At 39.2% G+C, this 14,348-nt stretch overlaps 1 protein-coding gene across 2 annotated transcripts; it reads left to right on the top strand.

Moving 5' to 3' along the window:
- The first annotated feature begins 838 nt into the window (after positions 1–838).
- Positions 839–6,747, top strand: LOC103278484 (mas-related G-protein coupled receptor member F). Of its 2 annotated transcripts, XM_062979991.1 has the most exons (4): positions 839–934; positions 1,361–1,531; positions 3,402–3,478; positions 4,909–6,747. In XM_062979991.1, coding segments are annotated over exons 3-4 (954 nt in total). In that variant the 5' UTR covers positions 839–934; positions 1,361–1,531; positions 3,402–3,476; the 3' UTR covers positions 5,861–6,747. The 2 variants fall into 2 exon arrangements, with proteins under 2 accessions (XP_062836061.1, XP_062836060.1); XM_062979990.1 differs by lacking the exon at positions 839–934 and having other exon boundaries at positions 954–1,531.
- Positions 6,748–14,348: the final 7,601 nt, after the last annotated feature.

Below are 14,348 nucleotides of genomic sequence, written 5' to 3'. Positions count from 1 at the left end.
AAAGATAGTATCACTCATACCCCTAGTTTCTAAATACCAATAATGGTCCACCCTCATTATTAGACCAGTTATACTTCCCTCGATAGTGCAGAGATTGTGCACCTTTTGAATCAGTGATTAGTAAGGCCACACCGAGACCTAGACCCACACCATCTATTGTGGGGTAATCCAGATTGAAGGCATTGTATGGAAAAGAGTGTGAATGCCTTCTTCTGCAATATTCAGGAAAAAAAACCATGTTTCCATGTACTTATGTAATTAAGAAGAGCAAGAATGTATGTTTATAACTGTATTCCTTTTGTAATCTGTAAGCCAAATATGGGGGAAATGTGGTGATGATGATAAACAACAACACTTTCAGAAACTATTTTCACCGGCATGTGGATATATACAATGGCCCAGACTCGAAAATTTATTCCATGGTTGGTGATAGGAAGAGAGAACATGGCCACTGCTTTACATGCTATTCTTTATTTCTGTGCTAGACAAGACTGATCATTGAATCATAAATGTGCACCATGACAATCTAGTGGCAATTTTCCCCATAAGGCTTAATTGACAAGAACAATTTCAGTGCAGAGCTGGGCTTTGAAACCCTTGGTAATATAAAGTGCAAAAAATATCTTGAATTTTAAACTTTGGAAAATATTTTTGTATCACATAAGAGATTAGTGATACATCCAGTTAAAGAGCAGCATTTAGATTTTGTATATAGGTTCTCCTGATAATGGATTTCCTGAAAGTGTAAATATTTTATCAATCTAGTGCTCCACCCTTGATGAGTAATACAAAGCCCTCTCAGATATTTATCTGAGGTTATTTTCTTACTTCTGGGTGCTGAGGTTCTTAGCACTGAGACTTTTATGGTTTAGGAAGAGAAGATCTCAAGTCTTCATATTTGCACTTGGAAGGAAATAGATGTGATTGTGAAAAGGTAAGATATTTAGTGTATTAACTGCTTTTGTGATGCTGAATTCTTACTTTCTGCATTGTCACTTCCACCTTCATCTTCACATTCTTAGACACTCCTGAATGCCTGAGGCTTTTGGTTAAAATATTTGACCCTAATCTTTATCAAAGGGGCATATAAAAGGAGAGTCCACCTTGTCTTAGTAGACTTAGTAGAGCCTTGCTCCGCCTGCAGAAATAGCCCAGAAAGGTAGAGCTTTTTTTATACAGGTTTGCTATTTTCCTGCCTGCAGGGCTACAACACCAGAATCTGTACCTGAGTCCCACTCTGATCAATGACTAGTAGGCTTACTAGCAGTATAGGCTTTATGTCTCTGGCTGGCAAAATAACCCTTCTTCTATTTTAATGTGCAATGCATTGCATGTTGTTTTGTCGTAAACCCCTTTCCAGCTCATTGGGTGGATACTGGATGCTCTGGGACTGATAGACCAACTGGTAGTGAGAGAACCAGCTGAAAGTCTGGGTAGTGGTGAGAAGGCAACCCAGAATCATCCAGTCAGCTACAAGACAACCCCTGGTGAGAGACTAATTGGCCCAATTGCACACCCATTGATCAATAGGGTATGTTAAAAGTGTTGTTGTTTTAATGTCTTACAATTTATACTGGGGGGGGGGGTTGGTTGTTTGCTCCTGTATTGATTCTTTTTAGTCTAATGTATATGGAACCTGGAACTGCAATACAAATTGTACGGGGCAGAGAAAGATATGGTGTTGGTAAGGAGAGAAAGGAAGGAGAGAAAGGAGAGAAAGATGCTTAATACCTATCTCACCTGCCAGCCACCCCACCAGCCTAGGGAACTTGGAGAGTGTCAGGCAACCTTTAGTGTCAGGGCTAGTACCACAGCTTCAACCTACCCCTGCAGGGGTGGAAAACCCATTTAAGTGGTCTGCCCTTGAAAACGAATGGATCCTTTGAGATTCCAAGAGGCTTTAGAACAGTGCTTCTCAGCCTGTGGGTCTCCAGGTGTTTTGGCTTACAACTCCCAGAAATCCCAGCCAGTTTACCAGCTGTTAGGATTTCTGGGAGTTGAAGGCCAAAATGTCTGGGGACCCACAGGTTGAAATCCACAGCTTTAGAAGGTTCAGTGGTTGGGATCACTGATGATCCTATTGAATCCCTAGTCAATAAATGGAATCAAAATCTAACTAGAGCTATTGACACAATCACTCCCAAACTTCCTCTCTGACCCATTACTAACCAGGCTCACTGGTATATAAGATTCCCAGGGAAATGAAATAGTAAGGATGATAACTAGTGCAAAGATGGTAATTAAAAAGACAAATAAAATGCTACATAATAAGATTTTAAAAAAGCCCAGGATTGTGTCTATTAGGTTTACATAGAGAAAACAATAACCAAAAGGACCAAGAAATATACCAATATAGCTTTGCTGCAGCAAGATTGACCATAGCCGAAGACTGGAAAGGTGGAAAAGGTTTAACTAAAAAGGATTGGAGAGAAAGAATGCGGGAATATATGCTAGTGGACAAAATTACCAATAATAGGAGGAACAAAAGTAATGAGGACTTTTTAGAAACATGGAAGTTGGCCATAGCATATCTGAATAAGGAGTCAGTAACATAGAGGAGTTCCTGTAGGAATGTAGGGTATTAACAAGGATAGATAAATTGGCTTAAAGGCTTCATAGTGCTTCAGGGTTGGAAGCCATGGTGAAGGGTGCAAGGGTGTGGGGAAGGGGTTTTATTTTGTGTGGGATAGGGGTTTTAGGTGTGTGTGGGGTCTGTTGTGTATAATACGTTTGTATGTCTTTGTTTGAATGTTAGGGTGAACTCTTATATTTAATTTCTTTAAAAAAATGAGTAGAAATCTAGATTGAAAATAGTGGATAACATGTAGAAAGAGCAATTCTATGTGTTTTGAATTACTGGTAATAATATGTACTTAATGTTAGATTTAATTGGTTGATTGACTAATGTAGATATGCATATACATTTCAAAGGGATTGTTATTTGACTTTATCTGCTATAATTTGCTGTTTTGTTATGTAACATATCATTAATAAACTGTTTACCCACCAAAAAAAACTAGTGCAAAGATGGCAGAAAACATGATATTTATGTGACAAGATACAATATAGAAAACCTCTCCACTCCTATAAGGTGGCAATACAGTGGGAAAAGTGCTGACATGATGCCCACAATAATCATTAAAAACCTATGTAAGATCAAAGGCTTGCTTAAAAAGCCATATTTTTAAGCTGAAATGGAAGGCTTGATGCGAAGGGGCTAGCCTGATCTCTCTATTCCAGAGCCAGGCACCACCACCGAGAAGGCCCTCTCTCTTGTCCCCACCAATTGTATTTGAGATGGTGGTGGGACAGAAAGAAGGGCTTCCTCGGCAGATCTCAATGTCATAGAAGGAGATGCAGTCCCCTCTGCTTATGCAAACACTTACCTCATCTCTCTGCAGGTCTTTTGAAGCGGACGGAGATGCAAAATAATTAGAATTCTTCTTCTAAGAAAAGTCACATATCTGCCTTAAGAAATGTAAGTCTTGCACCACCATGCTGATAAGTATCGCAAAATGACTAATCATTTCCAACAGAAGCTTTAGAGGCAAGGTATGAGTGACCATTTGGCAGGTTTAGATGTGTGAATTCATTCAGGATTAAAATGTCCTGTGAAACTAAGGGTTATTCTTTGCCCATCTTCATCATAGAGTCTCATTCATTTGAGGATGCATTCACACTGCAAAAAATATTTCAGTTTGACACCTTTTTAACAAACATGGCTCAGTGCTGTGGAATCCCAGATTTTGTAATTTGTGAAGGCACCAGTACTATTGGACAGAAAAGGCTAAAGGGTAAAAACCACAACTCCCATGATTATACAGCATTAAGATATGTCAGAAAAAGTAATGTAGAAGTGGATTATTGCTATAGTGGAGGTGCATAGCATGTCACTGCCTCTTCATTTAATTTTAAAACAAATTGTGGAAAATTGAGACCATTTAAAATAACATAAGCTATAAATAGACTCCCTGAAAAATGTGCACATGAACGATGAACGGATCTATTGCATCACCCATAGTGAAAAGTGCAAAACCCCTGGTCTCTGTAGTTTGCTAGAGTATGACTCTCCAGCAGCCTATTTGTGACCTGAACAGGGGTGCAAATGCTACAGACTTTCCCATTTCGGTCATTTTACCTATACAGTGACCACTGTGGGACTTAGAGATACAGTCCCATATTCCTGAGCAGCAATAGAACAGAGGGAAGTAATGTGTGGAAAGAAAATGCCCACAAATGTTCTGCTGCAAGAGTTTGCCTTCCCCAATACTTCTTAAATGTAATAGCTTTAATACATTCATGAACTGAAGTTTTACCACTTTTGTAGGAAGTCTATATTTCATTGTGCATTTTCTTATTTTAATTTCTGCATCCTTTTCCTGATTAGAGCAGAGTATCTGTGAGCTTTTGATCCAATTGTTAGGAAGACTGAACTGAGCACACCCTAACCCATCTGTTTAGCATCCAGGATAAGATCATTTTAAGCAAGGACGTGTGAATACCTCCTTCCATACTTGTTACAAAAATTCCATGTACTCATGTAACTAAGGAGATGAAGAACATACTTTATGAAAAGGACCCCAGCCTGTAGGAAAATTGTCCATTATTGTGTTGTTGAAGGCTTTCATGGCCGGAATCACAGGGTTGTTGTGTGTTTTCCAGGCTGTGTGGCCATGTTCCAGAAGCATCCTCTCCTGATGTTTTGCCCACATCTATGGAAGGCATCCTTAGAGGTTGTGAGCTATACCTCAGAACCTCTGAGGATGCCTGCCATAGATGTGGGCAAAACGTCAGGTGAGAATGCTTCTGGAACATGGCCATACAGCCCAGAAAACACACAACAACCCATTGTCCATTATTCTGATGCAAAGCTGAGAAGTAATTCTCCTCTCTTTTTTTCTCTTGTAGGAGTCTATTTCAGAAGAATTTCAGCCAGTCACCACTCTCTTCTCTGAACGTTGAAATGGGAAATAATGCAACTGAGTTACAAAATCATATTTCTGTCTTAGGAAGATTTATAGAATCTACCATATATCTTCTGATCTGCCTTTCTGGATTTGTAGGGAATGGAATCATCATTTACCTTCTTGGCTTTCACATTAAGAGAAATATTTTCACCACCTACATACTGAACCTCTCCATTGCTGACTTTGGACTGCTCACAGCGGGAGTTATGCAGAATATATATTTGATTTTAGATATGTTTGGTTCAATCTTCTTTATAGATTACCTATATATACTAAATGATTATGTCTTTCTGTTCACATTCTTGGCCAGCCAGGCCTTACTGATAGTCATCAGCATTGACAGGTGTGTGTGCTTCTTCTTCCCACTTTGGTACCAATTCCACCATCCACCACGTCTGTCCATTGCTGTGTGTGCCATCATATGGATCCTCACCTGCTTAATCTCTGTTACACATACCACCCTCAGTGTCACTATTAAGTATTTTGGGATACTGAGCCTCCAGTATTACTTGAATTCTGTGATTTTCATGCCCATCATGTTTGTGTCCACTATAGCCATGTTAATTAAACTCTGCCTAAAATCACAACAAAAGAAATCTGGAAAACTGTTAAGAGCAAATTTGCTTATACTTGTCTTCTTCTTCTTTTTTGTTTATCAAATTAATATTATTCACTTTATTTCCATATTTCAAGAAGTTCCTGACTCTTTCTTATCATATTCCTCGATATGTGCCATTCTAAACAGCAGCATTAACCCCATGATCTATTATTTGGTGGGAAGAGATAAAAAGGGGAGATCCAGTAAGAGAATAGATAAAGTATTTGAGCAACTTTTCAAAGACGATGAAGTCTACAGAGTGCAACAGGAAACCACAGAAGCGCTTCAGTTATAAGGTTGCTTTCACCAAGGAGTTTTTTTGAACCCCCCCCCCTCTCTCTTTCTCTCATTTATCTGAAAAGTGTAAAGGGATAAATATGGATTCTATACTCACCAATTCATTCAAAGATATCCGTGAATTTCTATGCATTTAACTTTACTCAATTCAACTGATCAAGTAGACTGTAATGCTTCAGACTGGCCCCAGATTCTGAGAAGGTGTGTTCACATTCTCCACATGCATTTCAGCTTTAAAAGTGGATTTCTGACCATCCAATCAGACTAAACCTGGACCAATTCTGTTGGGTAGTCGTTCTTATATTTCCATTGTTTTTCACTGCAGCAGTGGCCACAGAGTTCCAGAAATCTTCTAGCTTTTGCCAGATGCTTTTGCTTATAGATAGGGAAAGGAACATGAATGAGTAAAAAGAAATGAAAATGCATCTTGAAAAGAAAAAAACAGGGAGAAGTAAAGCACCTCTATTAAAAATAGCCACTGTGGTGTGTTTATAGTGAAGCATATGCAAAAAAAGCCCTTTGTAAATTAGTTCCTGCTGCTCTGCTCTGCTCACCTCTAGTGCCCAGTATGGTTCCCTCATTATGGCTGATGAACTTGGCTCAGACCAAACAAGAAGGTGAAGAAAGAGGGAAGGAAGGATCACTGTCTTACTTACCCTGATTTATGAGTAATGGGATGAGAGTGATGCTTGCCTACTCTGCTTGTCACTGCTTTCATGCTGAGCCTTTAACACAGGATCATCATGAAGACAGATAGCAATATTTTATCAATTATTTGTACAGTGATGTTTTGTCAGTTATTTTCAACATCTACAGGTTATATATAGTTTAAATATTTTTTTCTTTATTTTTCTTCCCTCTGTTTATTCTTTTAATTGTAATGTAAAAACCAATGAATAAATATATTAAAAAAAGAAACATTCACTCCAGTTTTATTTATTGCTTTTTATTCCTAATTATAGTGATGCAAGGCCCTTCCACACAGCCGTATAACTCAGAATATCAAGGCCGATAATCCACAATATCTGCTTTGAACTGGGTTATCTGAGTCCACACTGGCATATAATCCAGTTCAATGTGGATTTTTACAACAGCATGGAAGCAGCCACAGTATGAGCATGAAGCTCTTAGTTTTCAGGATTTTAATTATGGTAATGAATGTGTATGAGGGGAATTCAATAGGAAAAAAACTCTTTTTAAAAAACACATTACCACAGCTAGTAGGGAACTAATAAATTCTATAGCTCAAATAGCTGAAAATCATCACTGGAGGAATATAGAATGTTTTGAGAGTCAACTCAGTATAATGGTTTGACATTGATCTACTATCTAGAGACCACAGATCAGTTCCTTACTCGGCTATTGTAACCCACCAAGTGACCTTCGTAGAGTCAAATGCTCTCAGCCTCTGAAAACCTGATGATAGTTTCACTGTAGGGTGGTGATAAGTTGGAGATCACTTGAAGGCTCACAATAACAGGAATATTATGCTGGCATGCTTCTAATAGAGTTTCAGGGATCCTCGAGAAATGGCCAAGCCACTGACATGAATACGTTTTTAAAAAAGATTTCCCCTTGACATTAAGTCTAGTCATGTTCAACTCTGGGCATTGGTGCTCATCTCCATTTCTAAGCCAAAGAGCCGGCGTTGTCTGTAGATGCCTCCAAGATCATGTTGACACTGGCATGACTGCGTGGAGTGTCGTTACCTTCCCGCTGAAATGGTACCTATTGATCTAGTCACATTTGCATGTTTTTGAACTGCTAGGTTGGCAGATGAATGAGTAATAATATTAACTGATGAATTAATGGATAAGTGACACTACATGTAGTGTATCACAAAAAAATTCCATGTCTTCTAGCCAACAGAATTCCATTCTAGTCCCTGTGAGTTATATCTCCCATCCCAGATTGACAATAAAGCTATTTCTTGAGTGACATGCAGGCTTTTAAACAGAGGCTGGATGGCCATCTGTTGGGGGTGCTTTGAATGCGATTTCCTGCTTCTTGGCAGGGGGTTGGACTGGATGGCCCATGAGGTCTCTTCCAACTCTACTATTCTATGATTCTATTATTCTATCCACTGGAACCATGTCTCAAGATTCATATATTTCATATAATTCATATTGTCATAGAATCATAGAATCATAGAATAGTAGAGTTGGAAGAGACCTCATGGGCCATCCAGTCCAACCCCCTGCCAAGAAGCAGGAAACCGCATTCAAAGCACCCCCGACAGATGGCCATCCAGTCTCTGCTTAAAAGCCTCCAAAGAAGGAGCCTCCACCACAGTCCAGGGGAGAGAGTTCCACTGCCAAACAGCCCTCACAGTGAGGAAGTTCTTCCTGATGTTCAGGTGGAATTTCCTTTCCTGTAGTTTGAAGCCATTGTTCCACGTCCTAGTCTCCAAGGCAGCAGAAAACTAACTTGCTCCCTCCTCCCTTTGACTTCCCCTCACATATTTGTACATGGCTATCATGTCTCCTCTCAGCCTTCTCTTCTTGGTAGGGGGAGTTGGAGTTTAAGTTCTGATTTCTTTATAAAAGTGGTAGTGGTGGTGGTGGAGGGGACCTGGCAGTTTAAACTGTTCTGTGGTCAATCTTGAATTTGACACTCTAGATCAGGGGTCCTCAAACTTTTTAAGCCGAGGGCCGGTCCACAATCCTTCAGACTGTTGAGGGGCCGGATTATCATTTGAAAAAAATACAAACAAATTCCGATGTACACTGCGTATGTCTTATTTGTAGTGCAAAAACAACAACAACAACAACAACGAAAGAACAATACAATATTTAAAAATAAAAACAATTTTAACCAACATACATTTATCAGGATTTCAATGGGAAGTGTGATCCTGCTTCTGGCCAATGAGATAGTCAAGTTAATTAGGGTTGTTGTTGTTGTTGTGTGCCTTCAAGTCATTTCAGACTGGGTGAGCCTAAGTCTAAAATTTATTTATTATTTACTTACTGCATTTATTTACTACATTTGTATCACACCCTTCTCACCCCAAAGGGGACTCAGAGTGGCTTACAAATTATATGTACATACAATATATTATATTATTAGCATAGCACAATATTAGCATTATATATTACTATATTAAACTATACCACTATACTGTAATATTATTAGTAATATCATATGTAATATAGAATATATAATTAATATTATTATATGGTATTATTAGTGTTATATTGTATTACATAATAATATTATTATCAATATTATATGTATATACAATATATACAACCCCGGTGGCAAACTGTGTTAAAGCACTGAGCTGCAGACCGAAAGGTCCCAGGTTCAAGCCCCGGGAGTGGCGTGAGCTGCCGCTGTTAGCTCCAGCTCCTGCCAACCTAGCAGTTCGAAAACATGCCAATGTGAGTAGATCAATAGGTACCGCTCCGGCGGGAAGGTAATGGCGCTCCATGCAATCATGCCGGCCACATGACCTTGGAGGTGTCTATGGACAGCGCCGGCTCTTCGGCTTAGAAATGTAGATGAGCACCACACCCCAGAGTCAGACATGACTGGACTTAATGTCAGGGGAAAACCTTTACCTTTACCTTACAATATATTATATTAGTAAACTGAGGGCAGGGGCCAGGTAAATGACCTCGGAGGGCCACATCCGGCCCCCGGGCCTTAGTTTGGGGACCCCTGCTCTAGATCAACGCTGAGATAAAGACTCACTATGAAGCTTCCCAAAGTCACAAGTAACCTGGAAGGAAGAAAAAGGGGCGGGTTTCCTTACTTTCTTTGGTTTGGGATGAGGAAGGATAATGAAGAAGGAGCCATTTCCTTCTGGCACTTGTCACTTCTTTCATGCTGGATCCCCACTCCAGCACTAACCTAACTACAAGCAGTCCTCGAGTTACAAAGGTCCAACTTACAAATCGCCCATAGTTAAGAACAGGGGTGAAACAACAGGATGTGAGAGAAATCTTCCCCAGGAAGGGAAAATCACTACTGAAAGAGTTATCATGAAGAAAAGATGTCTCAATTAAAGCTTTCTTACCAATCCATATTTCCAGAAGAAGCCAATTTTTCAAAATCCAATTATCACAGGGACAGGAAGTGAGGTGAAATCTCAGGGGCACAGACAGCAAAACAACCTCCACCAGGGTGTTAACCCTTCCCTATGCTACCCAAAGCACTTGTGTGTGTGTGTGTCTGTGTGTGCCTAGGGCAGGGGTCCCCAAACTAAGGCCCGTGGGCCAGATGCGGCCCTCCAAGGTCATTTACCTGCCCCCCCATTCTCAGTTTTAGACTTAGGCTCACCCAAAGTCTGAAATGACTTGAATGCATACAACAACAACAATCCTAATTAACTTGACTATCTCATTGGCCAGAAGCAGGGCCACACTTCCAATTGAAATCCTGATAGGTTTATGATAGTTATTAAAATTGTTCTTATTTATAAATATAGCATAGTTTTTCATTGTTGTTGCGGGGGGGGGGGGGGTTCACTACAAATAAGATATCTGCAGTGTGCATCAGAATTGGTTTGTATTTTTTTTTTTCAAATAATAATTTGGACCTTCAACAGTCAGAAGGATTGTGGACTGGCCCCTCAGTTTAAAAAGTTTGAGGAGCCCTTGTAAGAGGGAGACAGTGGAGGGTCCCGCCCTGGAGTTAGAAACTCTTCCTTTAACTCTTCATTCTCTGCTGTGGCCCCCCGATTGTGGAACTCACTGCCCGGTGAGATTAGGCAAGCCCCCACATTAGTAGCCTTTAAGAAAGACCTGAAAACATGGCTCTTCCGTTGTGCCTTTGGAGAGTAATCACTACATACATCCCTTTTGCTGCTCTCCTTCAATATTTGTCCTCCAGATTTATGACCCTGTCCTCTGTGGTTTTTACTCCTACTTCCTTTCTCACCCCGAGTTTTAACCTAGTGTTCATGTGGCCCGCCCTTGGTTTTATTGTTCTTTTGATCTTGTTTAATGTAGTGTATATTTTCTTTTATTGTGTTGTTTAATGTGTTATGATTTGTTGTTCTATTATATTTTGTTATATTGTATTGTTCTGGGCATGGCCCCATGTAAGCCACTCCGAGTCCCCGTTGGGGAGATGGTGGCGGGGTATAAATAAAGATTATTATTATTATTATTATTATTATTATTATTATTATTATTATTATTAAAACACCAGCAAGATCCAAGGATGCTGAATCAATGCAAGCACGGAGACAGATGTGGAGTAATTGGAAGGAGGGAGGGGGCAGTGAAGAGAGAGAGTTAAGAGGGAGAGTGGGAGAAGAAGGGGAAGCTCCGTTGGATTTGAGTTGTCGGTGTGACTGAAATAAAGAAGTTACTGGGAAAATTACAAGCAGCTATCAGAGTCTTGTTTGTTGCAACTAATTGCCGGAATGGATAACGCTGGACCCTTTCACACCCCTGGTCTAGGGTATATAGTTGGAGTTACACCTAAAAATGTCGCTGATCTGACTTTCACACAAATTCAACTAAAGAACAAACCTAGAGAAACTATCTTGTTTATAACTTGGGGACTGCCTGTGTAACTTGAACCAGAATTTTGTGGTTGGATTTCTGTAAACATATACACAATTATACACGGTACTTCTGGTCTATTTAGGATCTGGCTTTTACCTGATTCATAGATATACTGACCCAGAAGTGTGTAGGTCAAGGACACAAAATGCCAAAATCTGTGGCCAGGTGGCAAGGATCCACCATCTCAGGGACCTCCAGTGTCCCTGCAGGGTATAGGAACTGTGTCTGACTTATCATGGGTGATCACTCGTGGCCAAGTATGATTGTCTCCTAGTGATTTCCAAATGACAAGGATGACAAGGACTTGCTTGACATGCACAGCACATTTCTCCTGTTTGCTCTGTATTCATGCTTCTTCAAAATCCATAATACTGTTGATAACAGCTGACCTCAGTTATAATGCTCAAGGGCCAGAGGTTCCCAGTTCTTTGTGTTTATTAGGGGTGTGCCATTTTTCGTTAGTAGTTGTAAGTCATATCAAATTGGTTAAATTCGTACTTACAATGCGATATCTGGTACGTGATAGGGTTCACTCGGAAAGTGAGAAAGCATTCTCTCCAGCAGTCATCAGTTCTTGCCATAACTTTTATGAGAAGTACCTCATGCCTGTTTTTGGAACATATTATTATCTAGGCTAAGAGGGGCCAACACTTTGACCAGGGGTGCTTGCATGATGTCTTAAACTTATTTTTCTGGCATAAAAGTGTGTTGGTGATGAGGAGGAAGTTGTGTCTGGCAATAGGAGCAATGTCAAATTAATTTCTTAGCATCTACTGTAGCCTGAGATGCAGAAGCATATCCTACAACTCTGAAAAAAGATAAAATTCCTCATGAATCACAACTGTCCTGATGGATATTCAGGATGACACAAATCTTTCTCTCACTTCTTTTCATTCTTTATCTGTTTGCTTGCAGAAAAGGTCAATATTAGGGAATTTTACTAATGATGTAAAATGTGATTTTCAGAAAAGAGACATACTTCCAAAACAGAGACAAAAGGTGTGTGTGGGGGTGGGGAGGTGGGGGGGGGGGGGTTGGAGACTGTAATAAAAGTGGCCAGATACATTGAAGTGCACTGCCTAAGTGTGTGGTTAGAGGTTTTTAAACAGAAATTGGATAATAATATTTCAGGAAAGCTTTCGATTATATCTTCCTGCGTGACAGAATGGGGCCCTTGGGTCTCTTCCAAGATTATGACTCCATGACTCAAAGCTTTAAGTGGAGAAACACAATATTGCATGCTCTTTGGGCTCCTCTAAAGTGAAAGTCTATAAGAGCATGGAGTGGCTAGCACCTTTCTTCCTGATGTGTAGCGTTGGTCTTTCGAAAAGTGTGCACATGTGATTACTGGTTGAAGACACTTACAAGGAAACCATATGTTTTATTTAAGAGATAATCAGAGATGTACAATCAGGCCCAGAACATCAGAGCCTAAGAGAGCAGAGAGTAATCTCTACATACTTGTAAACACAGATTAATTTTCTTTATCTAGTATCATGATGTTCTTTCCCTTTTGAGATAAGGACATTTTTCCGATGACTATAAAGAATCATGAACATATAAGAGAATAAAATGCCAAATCTGCAATGCAGTTATACTTTTATTTGGCCAGCTTCAAAGCATAAAATATAGTATGCATGTTTTAAAAAATTCACAGCCTTCTTCATCTGGCAAAAACGTTAAAATGGATTGCCATTTCATGTCAGTTAAGATGGTCTTATTTGATGGGTGCAGGGAGAAGTCATTCCCCTACCTGGCCATGTGAACACTAGGAACAAAAGGCAATAAAGACAGTTAAAAAATTTGATTCCATTAGCAACAGAAAAGTTACTTCCCTTAAGATCTGGCTATCCCTGTCCTGTGTATAGCTAACTGTTTCTGATATATCAAATGCCAAGAAACAAGACCTCTTTGCTTGTTTCTTATTGTATTTTTTAACATTTTAAACACCTTTTTACATTGAAAGAGGGTACTAATTGCATAGAGTAATGTTTAAGCAAGAAATTAAAAACATAAAAGGAGGGGATATAACCACATTAATTTAAATTGTGGATTCAATATAGTTACAAAGAATCTGTATATCTGTATGTCTAATGTTGTTCTTTGCGTAAAAGTTCTGATATTCTGTCTCATACTGGAAAATTGCAATAAAAAGAACCTATGCTTTGAAGTTATGTTATTCATAACAATGATATGTAAAATTTACAGCAAGAATGGAAGAGAAATGAAAAATCCAAATTCTGACTAATTCTTGCTAATTAATTTTACCATCTTTAGCTGATGACTTCTTTTGCAGAAAATACACTCATGCTTGTTTTGTGCAGAAAAACTTTTTTTTTTGAGGGAGGAAGATTTGTGGTGTCATTTGGTGTATTATGTATTTGTAACTGTCCCTATACAGCCCATGAGTTTTAAAGATGATTATCTCAGTGTATGCTTCTGAGATATAAACTATCCCAATGTACTGATCAAATTTACACTAGGAGCTAATGTGTTAGCCATGCTTCTGCTATCCATTACCTCTATGTGGCTCTATGTGACTTTCACACTAAGGTTTGTACAATATACACAAAGATCAAAATCTCTAAATCTCATGTACAGTTCTACTAATAAAATCTTGAGTAGCGATATGATCTGAGAAACAACAAAATACTTTGGGAGCAGGTGTCCTCTTCAAATGAGTTATTCCTACACAGACAGTGGAAGACAGCTCAGCATGTCATGCCTTGCCTAGCTGAAAAATATTGTCATCTACACTATCCCAGAGAAAGTTTCATGAAGCAGGATGAAGAGATTCCTCTGTCCTTTTCCCTACTTTATATAGATAAAACTAACAAATAGGAAAACAAGGTGAAGACAGGATGAGCTTAAAAAAAATACTTTTCTGAGCTAAACAGCTTGGGAAATGTGAAGATGAAATAAGAGAACATAATGAGACTAAAAAAGTTGTGAAATAATAATAATAAT

The sequence above is a fragment of the Anolis carolinensis genome, chromosome 4, assembly GCF_035594765.1.
Source record: "Anolis carolinensis isolate JA03-04 chromosome 4, rAnoCar3.1.pri, whole genome shotgun sequence".
Classification (NCBI taxonomy): Eukaryota; Metazoa; Chordata; class Lepidosauria; order Squamata; family Dactyloidae; genus Anolis; species Anolis carolinensis.
Note: the sequence above shows the minus strand (reverse complement) of the source record. Positions and strands in the feature narration are given on the sequence as shown.